The following is a 17,501-nucleotide window of genomic DNA, read 5'->3' as shown; positions in this document are numbered from 1 at the left end:
GGGATGGCGCTGTAGTTCATCTGAAGTGCTTCTACTGTTTGGAATGATAGAAAATTACACTTTGGTTCTTCCAACCTACTTTATTCAATTTGCCTGAAATCAAATAATGCATTTTTTAGATCAGTGTGATTTTTGTTTATTTAATGAAAGCTTCTAAATTGCTTCCAACAACTCATACGCATGCACATTGAATAGCAGCATGGGCAATGTAGTGGTGGCAGCTTATCAGAAGAGTTGGAGGTGTGGCTAATGGGGGCTTTTTTTTCACACGTGAGAGTGAATGTCATTCCAGTTAATGTGGTCTATTGTATTTGATATTAAACGTTAAACTTGTACCATTATCTCCTCAAATATTGTATGAACATTCACCTGTGACATCTGACCTCCTCACCAGACCTCCTTACCAAGTAACATTACAGAGTATCTTTTTGTATTGATTGTGGGCGTCTAGCCAGCAACCTGGCAATAAAAAAGGTTGATGCAGTAGGTGAAAGGTGTGTACACGCTTCACACACTGCCCAGGCACACAGTCTGCAGCCTAGACACTATCTACCCCAGGACACTGCCCATTCAGTAGCCTATCAGGTGTGTGTGTGTGTGTGTGTGTGTGTGTGTGTGTGTGTGTGTGTGTGTGTGTGTGTGTGTGTGTGTGTGTGTGTGTGTGTGTGTGTGTGTGTTTTGATGGAAGGTGGGGGATAGAGTATGTTTGGGGTCAGGTCAGGTGTGTAAAGGCATCCACAAACAGGTTTGGTTTGTTCCTAGCAGAACTCGGCAAGGCAAAGCAAGCCTTGCATACTCCCTTTAAAAGCCATTCGCTTGAAAAACAAGAAACAAGCACATCTACCGTTTGCCCTCTTGAGGCGGCATGTCAAAAACATAGCCAGTCTACTTCCTCAAAATAGTCTGAATTAATCTAAAATAATTCAAAATTTTTGCCGAAGAGGTCTTGGTTGAGTAATTTTACATCTAACTAAGATGTTTGGTGCAGTATTTTCAAGTGATTTTTGTTGTTGTTGATGTTACGGATACAGGTATCCTGTGTGTATTTGTTTTCTCTCCTTCTGCCCTAGTCACAGGTGGCAGTAATCAGTCGCCAATTAGTCGCCAATCTGAAGACAGACCTGCTCCTTTTCTCTTACCCAATCACATACCCTTTCCCTTTGTTTAAAAGAAATTCAATCAGTTGTCTCTGCAGCTATCGCTCTTTTGTTTTTGTACCTACATCTCACATTGACTGTTACCATGTGAGTATGTATTGCTGTGGTGTATGGCTGTTTGTTTGTTGGTGGGAAAAGGCGATACCAAGCCAAGTCGCCCTTGGGTATACATTACCCGTAGCGGACCACCCGCCCCCCCCCGTGTGTTTGAAAAATAAACCTAAAGTGTTAGACGGTAGATTTAGGTTGTCTGTTGTTTTTAGTTCTCACTGTTCCTTTTCACTCTTATGATTTGCATGAGATATGTTACGAGTCTCGTTTCCATCCCCCCTAGACTGCAGGGCCAAAGGGGTGCAACAAACACTTCATTGAAGAATCCCTACTGTTGACCAATCAAAGAACTTCGACTTACCTCAAGAAAGATTGTGTGCTTCAACAGCCCACAAAAAAAAACATTGAACGGTGTCGAACACCAAAACGAACAAAAATGTGTCAACATTTTGTCATAATATATGCGCAAACTGTTTTGACTGGGAAGCACATGGTAAGCTTAAGGTAATAATAACATAACTCATATCTGTGTCCAGCTGCCACCTACTGGTGAATTTCTTGTAATGTAAGTGCCCCTGGCGATTTAGTAGTGACACATGAGATACTGAGAGGGAGAGCAGAAAAGCCCCTCAGCTCTGGAGTAGAGCTACAACAAACCAGACCCTATCCCTCAAGTGAGAAGAAAATTATGGAAGATAGAATGGGGAGGAGACAGGAAAAGAGGAGCACAGAGAATAAATTAGGAGTCATTTTGTAAGCAGTGCATTCACCCTGAGGTATCTTACTCAGAAAGAGCAGGGTAAGTCAGTTATTTTGGTACGTAGGAATTGCTATCATGTGTAGTATGATTTTACTGTCGTCATTTGAGAAACATTAAGACTTAGGCTTTGTTAAAAGGATCCGACCCTTTATTTCAATTTTCGCCTAAAATGATATACCCAAATTGAACTGCCTGTAGCTCAGGACCTGACGCAAGGATATGCATATTGTTGATACCATTTGAAAGGAAACACTTTGAAGCTTGTGGAAATGTGAAATGAATGTAACACATCAGATCTGGTAAAAGATTATACAAAGAAAACAACTTTTTCTTTCTGTACCATCATCTTTGAAATGCAAGAGAAAGGCCATAATGTATTATTCCACCTCAGGCACAATTTATATTTTGGCCACTAGATGGCAGCAGTATATGTGCAAAGTTTTAGACTGATCCAATGAACCATTGCATATCTATTCTAAATGTTGTATCAAGACTGCCCAAATGTGCCTAATTAGTTTATTAATACATTGTCAAGTTCATAATTGTGCACTCTCCTCAAACAATAGCATGGTATTCTTTCACTGTAATAGCTACTGTAAATTGGACAGTGCAGTTAGATTAACAAGAATGTAAGCTTTCTGCCCATATCAGATATGCCAATGTCCTGGGATTTTTTGTGTTACTTACAACCTAATGCTAATCACATTAGCCTACGTTAGCTCAACCGTCCCGCGGGGGGGACACCGATCCCGTAGAAGTTTTAATTAACCACTTTGTGTCATATAGACATTTCATATTAATTTAAATACAAGTACATGAACATCAATGTATTACGTTTAGTCATACTGTATACGAGTAGGAATTGTTACAGTTTCAAAGTATGTATATTTTCTAAACAGCATAAAACAATGCTTGATGCTTAATAATGTTCTTCTCCATTCACATATTTATTACTGTATCGACAGTAAACAGACCAGGCAAGATGATTTACAAATAGCTCACATTGCTGAGAATGTACTGTGCAGCATGTCCTCATTTTACTTTTGTTTTCAGTTCTCAACCTATAGCTCATATCTCAAAGTAGCATCAATCATTCTCAAAAAATGATATTATAAGACACTTCATGATCTTTCTCATTCACACTCTAGGATATGATACGATATGATCCTCACCCTGTATATTTCAACACCATAACCCAGTTCACTGTGGACCAATGGAAGACTGACACCCCAGCCGAGCCTATCGTAGGTCCATATGCGCCAAATAAACAATCAACCTGACCACAAACAATCAGACAGTCAACTTGACCACAACCTAGACTACAGTGCGGAACTGTACGGTGGTGTTCTTCATCTTCTTCTTATAGTCTTCATCAAACTGTTCACTCTGGGCCACAGTGAAATGGTTCTTCCAGTCACCAACCTTTCCTGGAGAGTGGGAGAGAGAGAGAGAGAGAGAGAGAGAGTCGTGAGCAAAGAAAAGGTGGTGGACATAGAGAGGGGAGGAGGGAAAGACTGATAGAGAGAGAGGTATAGGGGAGAAATGGAGAGGTCTACCTTTTCGCATGAATGGAGAGATCTTGAAATCCATGATTGGGACGGTGGAGTAGTTGGCCATGCTGTTCTTCTTCATAGTATCAAACTGCGCTCCTCCTCTCACCCTCTCCTTCTCCTCTGCTGAAGGAGACAAACCTAGGAAGGAGCACAGCCTGTCCAGCTCTCTCCCCGTATCCTGTAGGAACACATACACACTGGATGTAGAAACAGCTAACCTCCTAGAGCAGCAGTTAGTATGGCTCTTGAGCATATGTGTGCACTGAGCTCATTAGATGCATCTTAATAATACTGTAACACACACCTAGCATCAGTATTCTACTCACCTCAAACATGTCCTCATAGAAGAGGTAGAGGATTTTGGAGTGAGTCTGCTTCTTCTCCCACCAGCCAGTCACATGGTCGTACCACGAACCAAACACCACTGAAGAAGTATTATCCCTTGCTCATTCAATCACTCCTTTATTCTCTTGTTTACTCACTCTTTCCATCCATGAATCTCTGTAAGAAGTTGTTCCAGTCTCCTGGCTCTGGGTCGGCCTGGTTCATGCGGTCAAAGTGGAAATAAGACACAGCATTGTCCTTGGCATTACGGGCCACATACACTACCTACAGAAGAGAGAGAGAGAGAGAGAGAGAGATTGCATTTATATATAGTGGTTATATAGTGGAGAAACATAGAAGACAAGATACAAATACTGCACCCTGCAGTTCTGCTCCCAGAAGGACTTGGGCAGCAACTGGACTGGGAGGTGAGTCTTGATGAGGCGAGGAGAGGTGGTTAAGTTGTCCAGCACCTCCACCCCTAGGACAAACAATATAATAATGCTAAATAATGTTTGATGGATATTATCACTGTTCAGCAGTTTGTGTCATTGTATTAAAGACTTTAGTTACTGCTTTGAAGACATCATCTCAATTTTCTACAGAGAAATGACAAAATGGGAGAGGCATGATTAAGTTTTCCAATGCTCTATTCTGACCTGGAGGGTAAAGAGGAATGAGCAACTCCGGAAAAAGAACTTTCTCAAAGATGGGTCTCTGACGCTCAGGGGCTGTCTGGCCAAAATACAGCAGGTCTAGAATGTAGGAGACCCATGTGGTTCCTAAGAGAAGAATACAGATAGGGGACATATATACAGTCATTCACAAACCCAAACCCAATCTTTAATGCAACATCAACCTCAGACTGAGAGAGACCTGCTTTTGGGTAGGTAGCGATGAGAATGTCATCTGGTCGGGCCTGGAAGTTCTGTACATTGTCCCAGTTGTCAGTAAAGTAGTTGGTCATGGAGACTCCATGGAAGTCAAAGAGTTTTGGTCGAGGTGGCAGCTCCATCTGGAAAAGTCGGACATGTATTCGATCAAGGATCACCACAGTATTGTTTATGCTTGGATATGAAACTTGAACAGAATTTTTTAGCCATCCGAATGGTTGTATTATTCAAACGTAGAGAGGAATAACGCTCTATTGATATGTTTGCCTACAAATGTTAAAGCTTCTCGAGTGTTCGGGAGTTATTTACTCAGAAAAATAAGAACCTAACACTAGGGACAACAACATAAGTGTAAGGCGTCTAGGTGTAGCAGGTAAGGCGGAGTCAGGACACAGAGATGAGTAATTCACGTAACTTTACTCAAAACATCAAATATTCCAGAAGGAAAAATATACCAGCTCACAAATACAGACCAACTTTCAACAAACAAACACGCACAACACCATGGGGGAACCAGAGGGTTAAATAAGGAACATATAATTATGGTAATGGAAACCAGGTGTGCACAATAAAGACAAAACAAATGGAAAATGAAAAGTGCATCGGTGGCGGCTAGAAAACCAGTGACGTTGACCGCCGAACGCCGCCCGAACAAGGAGAGGGACCAACTTCGACGGAAGTCGTGACAATAAGACGGAAATGTCATTTTGTTAATATATTTTTGCCTAATGCTTGTGCCACTTGTTAAATCTTACTTCACAATAAGCATTCCTTACACTTGTTACATGCAATGTAATTATTATCAAAACAATGTATCAACCAATATACTTTGCATTCAGGTGATAAAGTTGTATTCACCTTTTTTTCCAAGGTTAGTGTAAATTCCCTAAATACGAATAGTGGTGCAGTTGTTTTCAACCTGGTTAAGCTTAATGCGTTGGTTGTCAATGGATACTTGCTGTTTAGTGCAGGTTGGTATGAGACATAACTATATATAGTGTAAGCCGTGGAGCTGTGCTCCTCATGCCATGTCTCAATGATCTCTGAGTTGGTCTGGAAACCAAACACCTTCATAGGGACATCAACGACCTCATCTGGGGTAAGATACTGTACATTCCATCCTTTGTGGTCAGTGGATACTGTGATTAGGTGAAATTCATTACCAGTCCCATGTAAATCACCTCCAATATCTGTTTGTCCAGCTTTGTGCGGCTCTCATGAAGCCAACTGTTGGAGCGGCCAAGGGGGTAAGGGCCTGTCACGCCTTGATCTGTTTCATCTGTATTGTGCTTGTCTCCACCCCCCAATGGGTGTCTCCATTTGTCCCCATTTTCCCCTGTGTATTTATACCAGTGTTTTCTGTTTGTCTGTTGCCAGTTTGTCTTGTCCCTACAAGTCTTACCAGCGTGTTTTCCCATTTTCCAGTCTGTCTAGTTACTGTTTTCTAGTCTTCCCAGTTCTGACCATTCCTCCTGCCCTGCGCCTGCCTGCCGTTCTGTACCTCATTGACTCTGCCCTGGACTACTGACCATTCCTCCTGCCCTGAGCCTGCCTGCCGTTCTGTACCTCATTGACTCTGCCCTGGACTACTGACCATTCTGCCTGCCCTGAGCCTGCCTGCCGTTGTGTGCCTCTTTGACTCTGCCCTGGATTAATGACCTGCCTGACCTCGATCTGCCCTGGCCTGTCCCCTTGTATAACACATATCATGAGAACTGTACTATCCGCCTCCTGTGTCTGCAACTGGGTCATATCCTGAGTCGTGATAGGGCCGCACTCTTTGAGAAGACACAGCATAAGAAGAGTGACAATGAACAGATCCATGGTGTTAACATGTATGAGTGCTATGCAGCGTGAGACAATTTATATCAAACTCAGTCTGGGAATTTGATGATAACATCTCTGGCATTTAAAGAAAGATGATTGTTTAAAGAAATGACACAGTCTCTCTCAGTAGGAATTTCCATGACACTGGGGCAAAGGTTCACCTTCAAATAGGACAACGAACCTAAGCACACTGTTTTAGCTTCGTCATTATGCGGTATTGTGTGTAGATTGATGAGGGGGGAAAAATGATTTAATCAATTATAGAATAAGGTTGTAACATAACAAAATGTGGAAAAGGTTAAGGGGTCTGAATACTTTCCAAATGCACTGTATGGCAGAACCAAATTGGAGATAGGTAGGAGCAAGTCCATTAAATGTTTTGTAGGTTAGCAGTAAAACCTTAATCAGCCCTAGCTTAAACAGGAAGCCAGCATAGAGAGTCTAGCACCGGAGTAATATGATAACATTTTGGGGTTATAGTCAAGATTCTAGCAGACATACAGTATTTAGCAATAACTGAAGTTAATGTAGTGCTTTATCTGGGTAGCCGGAGAGTATAGCGTTGCAGTAGTCTAATCTAGAAGTGACAAACGCACGGATGAGCTTTTCTGCATCCTTTTTGGGCAAAAAGTTATAGATTTTTGCAATGTTACAAAGACGGAAAAAAGCTGCCCTTGATAGGTTCGTCAAAAGAGTGATCAGGGTTCAGATTAACGCTGAGGTTCTTAACAGTTTTGTTTGAGATGACTGTACAACCATCAAGATTGTCAGATCCAACAGCAGATCCCTTTGTTTCTTGGGACCTAGAAATAGCATCTCTGTTTTGTCCGAGTGTTAAAGTTAAACATTTGCTGCCATCCACTTCCTTATGTCTGAAACACAGGATTTTGGGTCTTCACTGTGATTCATCTAAATGTACAGCTGTGTGTCATCCACGTAGCAGTGAAAGTTGACATTGTGTTCCCGAATGACTTCACCAAGGGGTAGAATATATAGAATATAATATCGCCCTCTTTCAGACAGATAAGATCTAAACCAGGCAATAATTTGTCCGTGTTGCCGTATTAGTGTTTCCAATCTCTCCAAAAGAACATTGTGAATGATGGTGTCAACACACACACACACACACACTCACACACACACTCACACACACTCACCTGATGGGCTACTGAATGGAAAGTGTCCTGAGTTCTAGGAGCATGAGGACAGATGCAGGGCCTTTTCCATTAAAAGGTCATTTACAACCTTCACGATTGCAGTCTTAGTACTTTGATGGGGTCTAAAACCAGACTGGTGCGTTTTGTATACATTATTTGTCTTCAGGAAGGCAGTGACAGCTTTTTCAAAATGTTTGAGAGGAATGGGAGATTCGATCTAGGCCGATTAGTTTTTAAAATTTTCCGGGTCAAGGTTTGGCTTATTCAGGAGAGGCTATATTACTGCAACTTTTCGTGAGTTTGATATACATCAGGAGGATAGGGAGACGTTTAGGAGGGCCAAGCACAGGAAGTAGCTCTTTCAGACAGTTTAGTTAGAATAGGGTCCAGTAGGCAGCTGGAAGGTTTAGAGGCCATTACTATTTTCGTGAATGTGTTGAGAGATACAGGATAAAAAAAACTTGATTGTGTTTATTGATCCTAGTTCCTGGAAGTTCTATGCAGACTCAGGACAACTGTGTTTTGGAGAAATACGCAGATTCAAAGAGGAGTCCATAATTTGATGTATAATGATCATGAACTTTAGACTAGAGGTTGTGGTCAGGTTAATTGACTGTTTATGGCGCATTTGGACCTGCCATATAGACTGCCATATAACTGGGTTATGGTGCTGAAATATACAGGGTACGGATCCTATCTTATCAGTTTGATTGAGAAAGATCATGAAGTGTGTTTTAATATATTTTTTAAAGAACTTTTGTTGTTAATTTGAGATATGAGATACAGGCTGAAATAAGATCTGGACTAAAAACAAAAGTAAAAATATTTACCCTCGGTACCCACAGTACCTGTTATGAATGTGAGGTATTTGTGAATTCTCTTAGTCTGATTTTCCGTGTCTGAGAAAAAACTGTGTGAATCCATACTGCATGCAATGTGTGATTGGAGAAAACATTATTACCAAACATAAGTTTTATGCAGTTTTACATTTTTTCTACTTTGTATGGATATTGTATGTAACAATTATTACTCTTATATTGTATGTAACAATTATTACTCATATATTGTATGCCCCCCCAAAATTATACTTTGACGGTCATGTACTTGTTTTAAAATAAATATGAAATCTCTGTATGTCCAAAAGCAGTAAGTGAGCCAGGTATTTGCAAACGCATGCATGCATGCATGCACGCACACGCACACACACACACACACACACACACACACACACACACACACACACACACACACACACACACACACACACACACACACACACACACACACACACACACACACACACACACACACACACAGTCTTGTACAGCTAACTTTGTGGGGACACTAACCTTAACCCTAACCTTAACCCAAAAACCAAACCTTAACCCCTCAACTCTGGAGTAGAGCCAGAACAAACCCGACCCTGAAAAGCAAAAGAGTGAAGAGAGAATGGGGGAGGTGACAAGAAAGAAGGAGCACAGAAAATAAAAGACTCATAAATTCTAGATCACCTGTACTCCACACACAGAGACGCGTACAAAGCTCTCCCTCGCCCTCCACTTATTAAATCCGACAACAACTCTATCCTCCTGATTCCTGCTTACAAGCTAAAATTAAAGCAGGAAGCACCAGTGACTCGGTCTATAAAAAGTGGTCAGATGAAGCAGAAGCTAAATTACAGGACTGTTTTTCTATCACAGACTGGAACATGTTCCGGGATTCTTCCGATGGCATTGAGGAGTACACCACATCAGTCACTGGTTTTATCAATAAGTACATCGAGGACGTCGTCCCCACAGTGACTTTACGTACATACCCCAACCAGAAGCCATGGATTACAGGCAACATCCGCACTGAGCTAATGGGTAGAGTTGCCGCTTTCAAGGTGCGGGACTCTAACCCGGAAGCTTACAAGAAATCCTGCTATGAACTGTGACAAACCATCAAACAGGCAAAGCGTCAATACAGGGCTAAGATTGAATCATACTACACCGGCTCCAACGCTCGTCTTATGTGGCAGGGCTTGCAAACTATTACAGACTACAAAGGGAAGCACAACTGCAAGCTGCCCAGTGACACGAGCCTACCAGACGAGCTAAATCACTTCTATGCTCGCTTCGAGGCAAGCAACACTGAGGCATCCATGATAGCATCAGCTGTTCCGGACGACTGTGTGATCACGCTCTCCGTAGCCAACGTGAGTAAGACCTTTAAACAGGTCAGCATACACAAGGCTGCTGGGCCAGACGGATTACCAGGACGTGTGCTCCGAGCATATGCTGACCAACTGGCAGGTGTCTTCACTGACATTTACAACATGTCCCTGATTGAGTCTGTAATACCAACATGTTTCAAGCAGACCACCATAGTCCCTGTGCCCAAGAACACAAAGGCAACCTGCCTAAATGACTACCGACCCGTAGCACTCATGTCCGTAGCCATGAAGTGCTTTGAAAGGTTGGTAATGGCTCACATCAACACCATTATCCCAGAAACCCTAGACCCACTCCAATTTGCATACCGCCCAAACAGGTCCACAGATGATGCAATCTCTATTGCACTCCACACCGCCCTTTCCCACCTGGACAAAAGGAACACTTATGTGAGAATGCTATTCATTGAATACAGCTCAGCGTTCAACACCATAGTACCCTCAAAGCTCAATCCTAAACTAAGGATCCTGGGACTAAACACCTCCCTCTGCTACTGGATCCTGGACATCCTGACGGGCCGCCCCCAGGTGGTGAGGGTAGGTAGCAACACATCTGCCACACTGATCCTCAACACTGGAGCTCCCCAGGGGTGCATGCTCAGCCCCGTCCTGTACTCCGTGTTCACCCATGTCTGCATGGCCAGGCACGACTCCAACACCATCATTAAGTTTGCAGACGACATAACAGTGGTAGGTCTGATCACCGACAACGACGAGACAGCCTGTAGGGAGGAGGTCAGAGACCTGGCCGGGTGGTGCCAGAATAACAACCTATCCCTCAACGTAACCAAGACTAAGGAGATGATTATGGACTACAGGAAAAGGAGGACCGAGCACGCCCCCATTCTCATCGATGGAGCTGTAGTGGAGCAGGTTGAGAGCTTTAAGTTCATTGGTGTCCACATCAACAACAAACTAGAATGGTCCAAATACACCAATACAATTGTGAAGAGGGCATGACAAAGCCTATTCCCCCTCAGGAAACTAAAAAGATTTGGCATGGATCCTGAGATCCTCAAAATGTTCTACTGCTGCAACATTGAGAGCATCCTGACTGGTTGCATCACTGCCTGGTACGGCAATCGCTCGGCCTCTGATCACAAGGCACTACAGAGGGTAGTGTGTACGGCCCAGTACATCACTGGGGCTAAGCTGCCTGCCATCCAGGACCTCTACACCAGGCGGTGTCAGAGGGAGGCCCTAAAAATTGTCAAAGACCCCAGCCACCCCAGTCATAGACTGTTCTCTCTACTACCGCATGGCAAGTGGTACCGGAGTGCCAAGTCTAGGACAAAAAGGCTTCTCAACAGTTTTTACCCCCAAGCCATAAGACTCCTGAGCAGGTAATCAAATGGCTACCCGGACTATTTGCATTGTGTGCCCCCCCCAACCCCTCTTTTTACGCTGCTGCTACTCTCTGTTTATCATATATGCATAGTCATTTTAACTATACATTCATGTACATACTACCTCAATTGGCCCGACCAACCAGTGCTCCCGCACATTGGCTAACCGGGCTATCTGCATTGTGTCCCACCCACCACCCGCCAACCCCTCTCTTATGCTACTGCGACTCTCAGTTCATCATATATGCATAGTCACTTAAACCATATCTACATGTACATACTACCTCAATTAGCCTGACTAACCGGTGTCTGTATATAGCCTTGCTGCTGTTATTTTCAACTGTCTTTTTACTGTTGTTTTATTTCTTTACTTACCTATTGTTCACCTAATACCTTTTTGCACTATTGGTTAGAGCCTGTAAGTAAGCATTTCACTGTAAGGTCTACACCTGTTGTATTCGGCGCACGTGACAAATAAACTTTGATTTGATTTGCTGAAAGGTGAATTTGTCTCCCAGTGTCTGTTGGAAAGCAGACTGAACCAAGTTAGCTCTAGGATTTTACCTGTGCTTAGCTCTGTTCTTTTTATTTAAAAACTAAGCTCCCTAGGCCTCGTCGATGACATTTATACACATATCATGATGCAGCCACCACCATGCTTGAAAATTGTAAGAGTGGATTTCCCACAAACATAACGGTTTGTATTATGTACATAAAGTTATTTTTTTTGGCACATTTTTTGCAGTTTCTTTATAGTGCCTTATTGCAAACAGGATGCATGTTTTGGAATATTTTTATTCTGTACAGGCTTCCTTCTTTTCAGTCTGTCATTGATGTGAATATTGTGACGCAACTACAATGTTGTTGATCCTCTCCGGCAACTGAGTTAGGAAGGACACCTGTATGTTTGTAGTGACTGGTTGTATTGATACACCATCCAAAGTGTAATTAATAACTGCACCCTGCTCAAAGGCCTATTCAATGTCTGCTTGTTTTTTACCCATTCAATAATATGAGCCATTCTTTGCAAACCATTGAAAAACCTCCCTGTTCTTTGTGGTTGAATCTGTGCTTTAAATTCACTGCTCGACTGAGCGACCTTACAGATAATTGTATGTGTGGGGTACAGAGATGAGATAGTAATTTAAAAATCATGTTGAACACTATTATTGCACACAGAGTTAGTCCATGCAACTGATTATGTGACTTGTCAAGCACAACTTATTTAGGCTTGCCGTAACAAAATGGTTGAATACTTATTGACCCAAGACATTTAATCTTTGTAAACATTTCTAAAAACATAATTCCACTGTGACATTATGGGGTATTGTGTATAGATCAGTGACAAAACACTACATTTAATCAATTTTAAATTCAGACTGGAACACGACAAAATGTGGAAAAAGTCAAGGGGTGTGAATACAGTATTTACCCATCCTAGTTGTAAATGAATAAACACATATATTAGGCAAAGAAAATCACTGAATAAATGCCTTATAGATTACCATTGGTTTATATAATTCCTTATAACTGTCACGTCCTGACCAGTATAAGGGGTTATTTGTTATTGTAGTTTGGTTAGGGCGTGGCAGGGGTGTGTTTGTTTTGTGTTATCGGGGTTTTAGGGTATTGTTCTATGTTTTTGTATTTCTATGTTTTTTCTATGTTGTGTATTTCTTTGTGTTGGCCTGGTATGGCTCTCAATCAGGAACAGCTGTACATCGTTGTTGCTGATTGGGAGCCATACTTAGGTAGCCCTTTTTCCACCTGTCTTTTGTGGGAAGTTGTTTTTGCACTGCTGTATTTTAGCCTGCAAAACTGTTTAGCTGTCGTTCGTTTTTCGTTTTCTTGTTTTCTTGTTTTTGTGTAGTGTTCTAAATAAAGTAAATATGAGCATTCACATACCCGCTGCATTTTGGTCTACTCACTACGACGGCCGTGCCAATAACAGCCTAACTACATATTTCAAATTAGTGCATTTCAGGTGTTCCCCCTGCCCAATTTAGAAACAGTGCCTTTAAAAAGTATTAACAGTAACACTTAATTTTAAGCGTCTGTAATAAACCATTTACAAGGCATTTATAAATTGTGTTCACCGTTTATGAATCATTATTCCCACATTAATACACCATTTACTAATCATTGATAAAGTATTTTTGCACTCCCTAAAGTGAGTGCTATTTATACTTAAATGTTTTGCGTGTCCAGTGTAATTACTCACAAAAATATGGGCATGCCATTGGCAGACATTCCTGCTGTACCTGGTAAAAGACCCAACACGCAACACAGGATGTTTAAGGAAATATATATACATGTGTGAATAACTAGCTTTACAAATGTGGGAGTAGTGACTAATAAATGGTGAGCAAACGGTTTGTAAATGCCTTATAAATGCCTTATAAATGGTTTATTATGGACCCTTAAAATAAACTGTTACCATACCAGTAAATAAACTGGCAGTACCTGTGTCTATATGTCTCAATATTATTTATGGGTAATAGCAATTAACCCTTAGGATGTGTTTGTTCATTCAGAACTAAGATGCTGCTGGGCCCAGCCAAGGCAGTGTGGTCCCCTGGTCTTCTGGTACCAGTGCTGTGGGAAATTATGCTAGGCTGAAGCAGACACAGCTCAGAGGTGAGTGCAGTGGGGGTAGGAAGAAAACAGAGGGACATGTTGGCGTGATGTGGGCTGGTGTAGCTGAAATGCCAGGGCTAACTTTTTGTCCCAGTCCGCACCTGACTGCATTTTTGGAGCAAACAACACAAACATCCCCACAATTGTCAATCACTGATGGAAGTCCTCCTAACTCAACCCCAAAATGAAATGGAGGCAGAAGTAGCACATGATCACTGATACAGGGTCAGAAATTCTTCACCCACCCTAATGGTTAAGGATAAAATTGGAGGTAGCAGGTAGGTCCCGGACCTGTGTTTATAAGGAGGATTTCTACAGTACTTTGAGGTGAAAGTGAGGGAGGCAAGAAACGGGGACCCAGGTCGTGTTCAGTAGGACACACGTTTGGAAGGCTTTTGAAACAGAAAAACATAGAGTAGAGTTTCTTATTGGAGGTGTTCAGGTAATACCTCCCCATTACAGTCCGTTTCAAAACATCTCCCATTTTTGACTATTTTACTCAACCCGAGAACTCGAAGGTTTCATGCCACAATGACTACCACCCTGTACCACTCACATATCTAATCATGAAGTGCTTTGAAAGCCTGGTTATGGCACACATCAGCTCCATCATCCCAGACCCACTTCAATTTGTAAACCGCCCAACAGATTTATAGACGATGCAATCTCATTTGCACTCTACACTGCCCTCACCCACCTAGATAAGAGGAATACCTATCTGACAATGCTATTCATTGACTACAACTCAGTGTTCAACACCGTTGTCCCCGCCAAGCTCGTCACCAAGCTTAGGGCCTTGGGAGTGAACACCGTCCTCTGCAAATGTATCCTGGACTTCCTGACAGGCTAACTCCAGGTGGTGAGGGTAGACAACATCACCTCCATCACGCTGACTCTCAACACGGGGGCCCCACAGGGGTGTGTGCTTAGTCCCTTGGCTTGGAATGGCCAAGGGACTATGCCCTGGATTGCATGGCGCTACAGAAGGTGGTGTGGACAGCCCAGTACATCACTGGGGCTGAAATCCCTGCCATTCCGGACATCTATATCAGGTGGTGTGAAAGGAAGGCCCGGGAAAATCATTAAGGACTCCAACCACCAAAGCCATAGACTGTTCACTCTCCTTCCGCACTGCAAACAGTGCCATTGCACCAAGTCTGACACCAACAGGCTTCTGAACAGCCTCTATCCCCAAGCCATAGGACTGCTAAATAGCGAACTAAATTGCTAACAAAATTGATTCTCAGACTATCTGAATTGACCCTTGCACAGTGCCTTCGGGAAGTATTCAGAACCCTTGACCTTTTCCACATTTTGTTAGGTTACAGCCTTATTCTAAAATGTATTAAATTGTATTTTCCCCTCATTAATCTACACACAATACCTCATAATAATAAAAGCAAAACCAGTTTTTTTCACATTTTATCAAATGTATTACAAATAAAAAACTGAAATATCACATTTACATAAGTATTCAGACCCTTTACTCAGTACTGTGTTGAAGCACCTTTGGCAGCAATTACAGCCTCGAGTCTTCTTGGCTATCAAATCAAATCAAATCAGTCACATGCGCCGAATACAACAGGTGTAGACCTTACAGTGAAATGCTTACTTACGAGCCCCTAACCAACAGTGCAGTTTCAAAAATATGGATAAGAATAAGAGATAAAAGTAACAAGTAATTAAAGAGCAGCAGTAAAAAATAACAATATATACAGGAGGGTGCCGATACAGAGTCAATGTGCGGGGGCAATGTTTAGTTGAGGTACATGTAGGTAGAGTTAATTAAAGTGACTATGCATAGATGAGAACAGAGAGTGGCAGTGGTGTGGAGAGGGGAGGGGGGGGGGGGCAATGCGAATAGTCCGGGTAGCCAATTGACTAGATGTTCAGGAGTCTTATGGCTTGAGGGTAGAAGCAGTTTAGAAGCCTCATGGAACTAGACTTGGCGCTCCGGTACCGCTTGCCGTGTGGTAGCAGAGAGAACAGTCTATGACTAGGGTGGCTGGAGTCTTTTGAAAATGTTTAGGGCCTTCCTCTGACACCACCTGGTATAGAGGTCCTGGATGGGAGGAAGCTTGGCCCCAGTGACGTACTGGGCCGTTCGCACGACGCTCTGTAGTGCCTTGCAGTCGGAGGCCGAGCAGTTACCATACCAGGCAGTGATGCAACCAGTCAGGATGCTCTCAATGGTACAGCTGTAGAACCTTTTGAGGATCTGAGGACCCATGCCAAATCTTTTCAGTCTCCTGAGGTTTTGTCGTGCCCGCTTCACGACTGTCATGGTGTGCTTGGACCATGTTAGTTTGTTGGTGATGTGGACACCAAGGAACTTGAAGCTCTAGACCTGCTCCACTGCAGCCCCGTCGATGACAATGGGGGCGTGCTCGGTCCTCTTTTTCCCGTAGTCCACAATCATCTCCTTTGTCTTGATCATGTTGAGTGAGAGGTTGTTGTCCTGGCAGCACATAGGCTGTCTCGTTGTTGTCGGTGATCAGGCCTACCCCTGTTGAGTCATCGGCGTGCCGGATGTGTTGTTACCTACCCTCACCACCTGGGGGCAGCCCATCAGGAAGTCCAGGATCCAGTTGCAGAGGGAGGTGTTTAGTCCCAGGGTCCTTAGCTTAATGATGAGCTTTGAGGGCACTATGGTGTTGAATGCTGAGCTGTAGTCAATGAATGGCATTTTCACATAGGTGTTCCTTTTGTCCAGGTGGGAAAGGGCGGTGTGGAGTGCAATAATGGCTGCATCATCTGTGGATCTGTTGGTGCGGTATACAAATTGGAGTGGGTCTAGGGTTTCTGGGGTGATGGTGTTGATGTGAGCCATGACCAGCCTTTCAAAGCACTTCATGGCTACAGACGTGAGTGCTACGGGTCTGAAGTCGTTTAGGCAGGTTACCTTAGTGTTCTTGGGCACAGGCACTATGGTGGTCTGCTTAAAACGTGTTGGTATTACAGACTCAGACAGGGAGAGGTTGAAAATGTCAGTGAAGACAGTAATTAACCTGAAAGCGTTGCTGTATCTAAGTTAATGTGGAAAAGTTTAACTTTGTCTCATTTGTTGGAACAAATCAGTTTGTGTATTATCCCAATAAACGACCCAGAAAAGTAGGATGGCAATTTAACTTATTTATTCAATTGAACGAGACAATGATATCCAATCAGTTGAGATTGGTTGGATACCATACAGTGTAACCTGAATTATTTAAAAACAATTACTGGTGATTCTTCACAACCAGAGGTCACTGATAGCACAAGCTGAAATCATACGGGATTCCCTCCCGCCACGGCATTTCACTTTGAACAAAAGAGAAAACAAAAATGTCTGCTCCCCCTTTTGTTAGCTTAGCACTTGGTGCAATGCTTGGATGGCGGTCAGTGCAGATAATTTATTTTGGTAGCTGAAGGAATTATTGGATTTCCTTACACAATTATGACCATTGGATTATTTCTACAGTCATAAAACCCTGTATGAATATGGTTTAGCTTATTTACCAAAGTAATTGATTACTTTCTGCAAGTTATTCACCTCAAAAACAAAGTTTGCGACAACACTAGATAGCTAGCTCAAAAACTAGCTT

The 17,501-nt window shown here is 42.7% G+C and overlaps 1 protein-coding gene across 1 annotated transcript; it reads right to left on the bottom strand.

The window, feature by feature from the left end:
• Positions 1–2,765: 2,765 nt before the first annotated feature.
• Positions 2,766–4,893, bottom strand: LOC106566636 (cytosolic sulfotransferase 2). The gene is made up of 7 exons (XM_014134847.2): positions 4,722–4,893; positions 4,505–4,627; positions 4,226–4,326; positions 4,004–4,130; positions 3,848–3,945; positions 3,525–3,699; positions 2,766–3,395 (listed from the first exon to the last, which is right to left on the bottom strand). Exons 1-7 carry the CDS (start codon positions 4,858–4,860, stop codon positions 3,283–3,285), a joined length of 876 nt encoding a protein of 291 aa, XP_013990322.2. The 5' UTR covers positions 4,861–4,893; the 3' UTR covers positions 2,766–3,282.
• Between the last annotated feature and the right edge of the window lie 12,608 nt (positions 4,894–17,501).

This window comes from Salmo salar, chromosome ssa13 (genome assembly GCF_905237065.1).
Source record: "Salmo salar chromosome ssa13, Ssal_v3.1, whole genome shotgun sequence".
Taxonomy (NCBI): Eukaryota; Metazoa; Chordata; class Actinopteri; order Salmoniformes; family Salmonidae; genus Salmo; species Salmo salar.
This window is presented reverse-complemented; position numbering and strand designations above follow the sequence as displayed.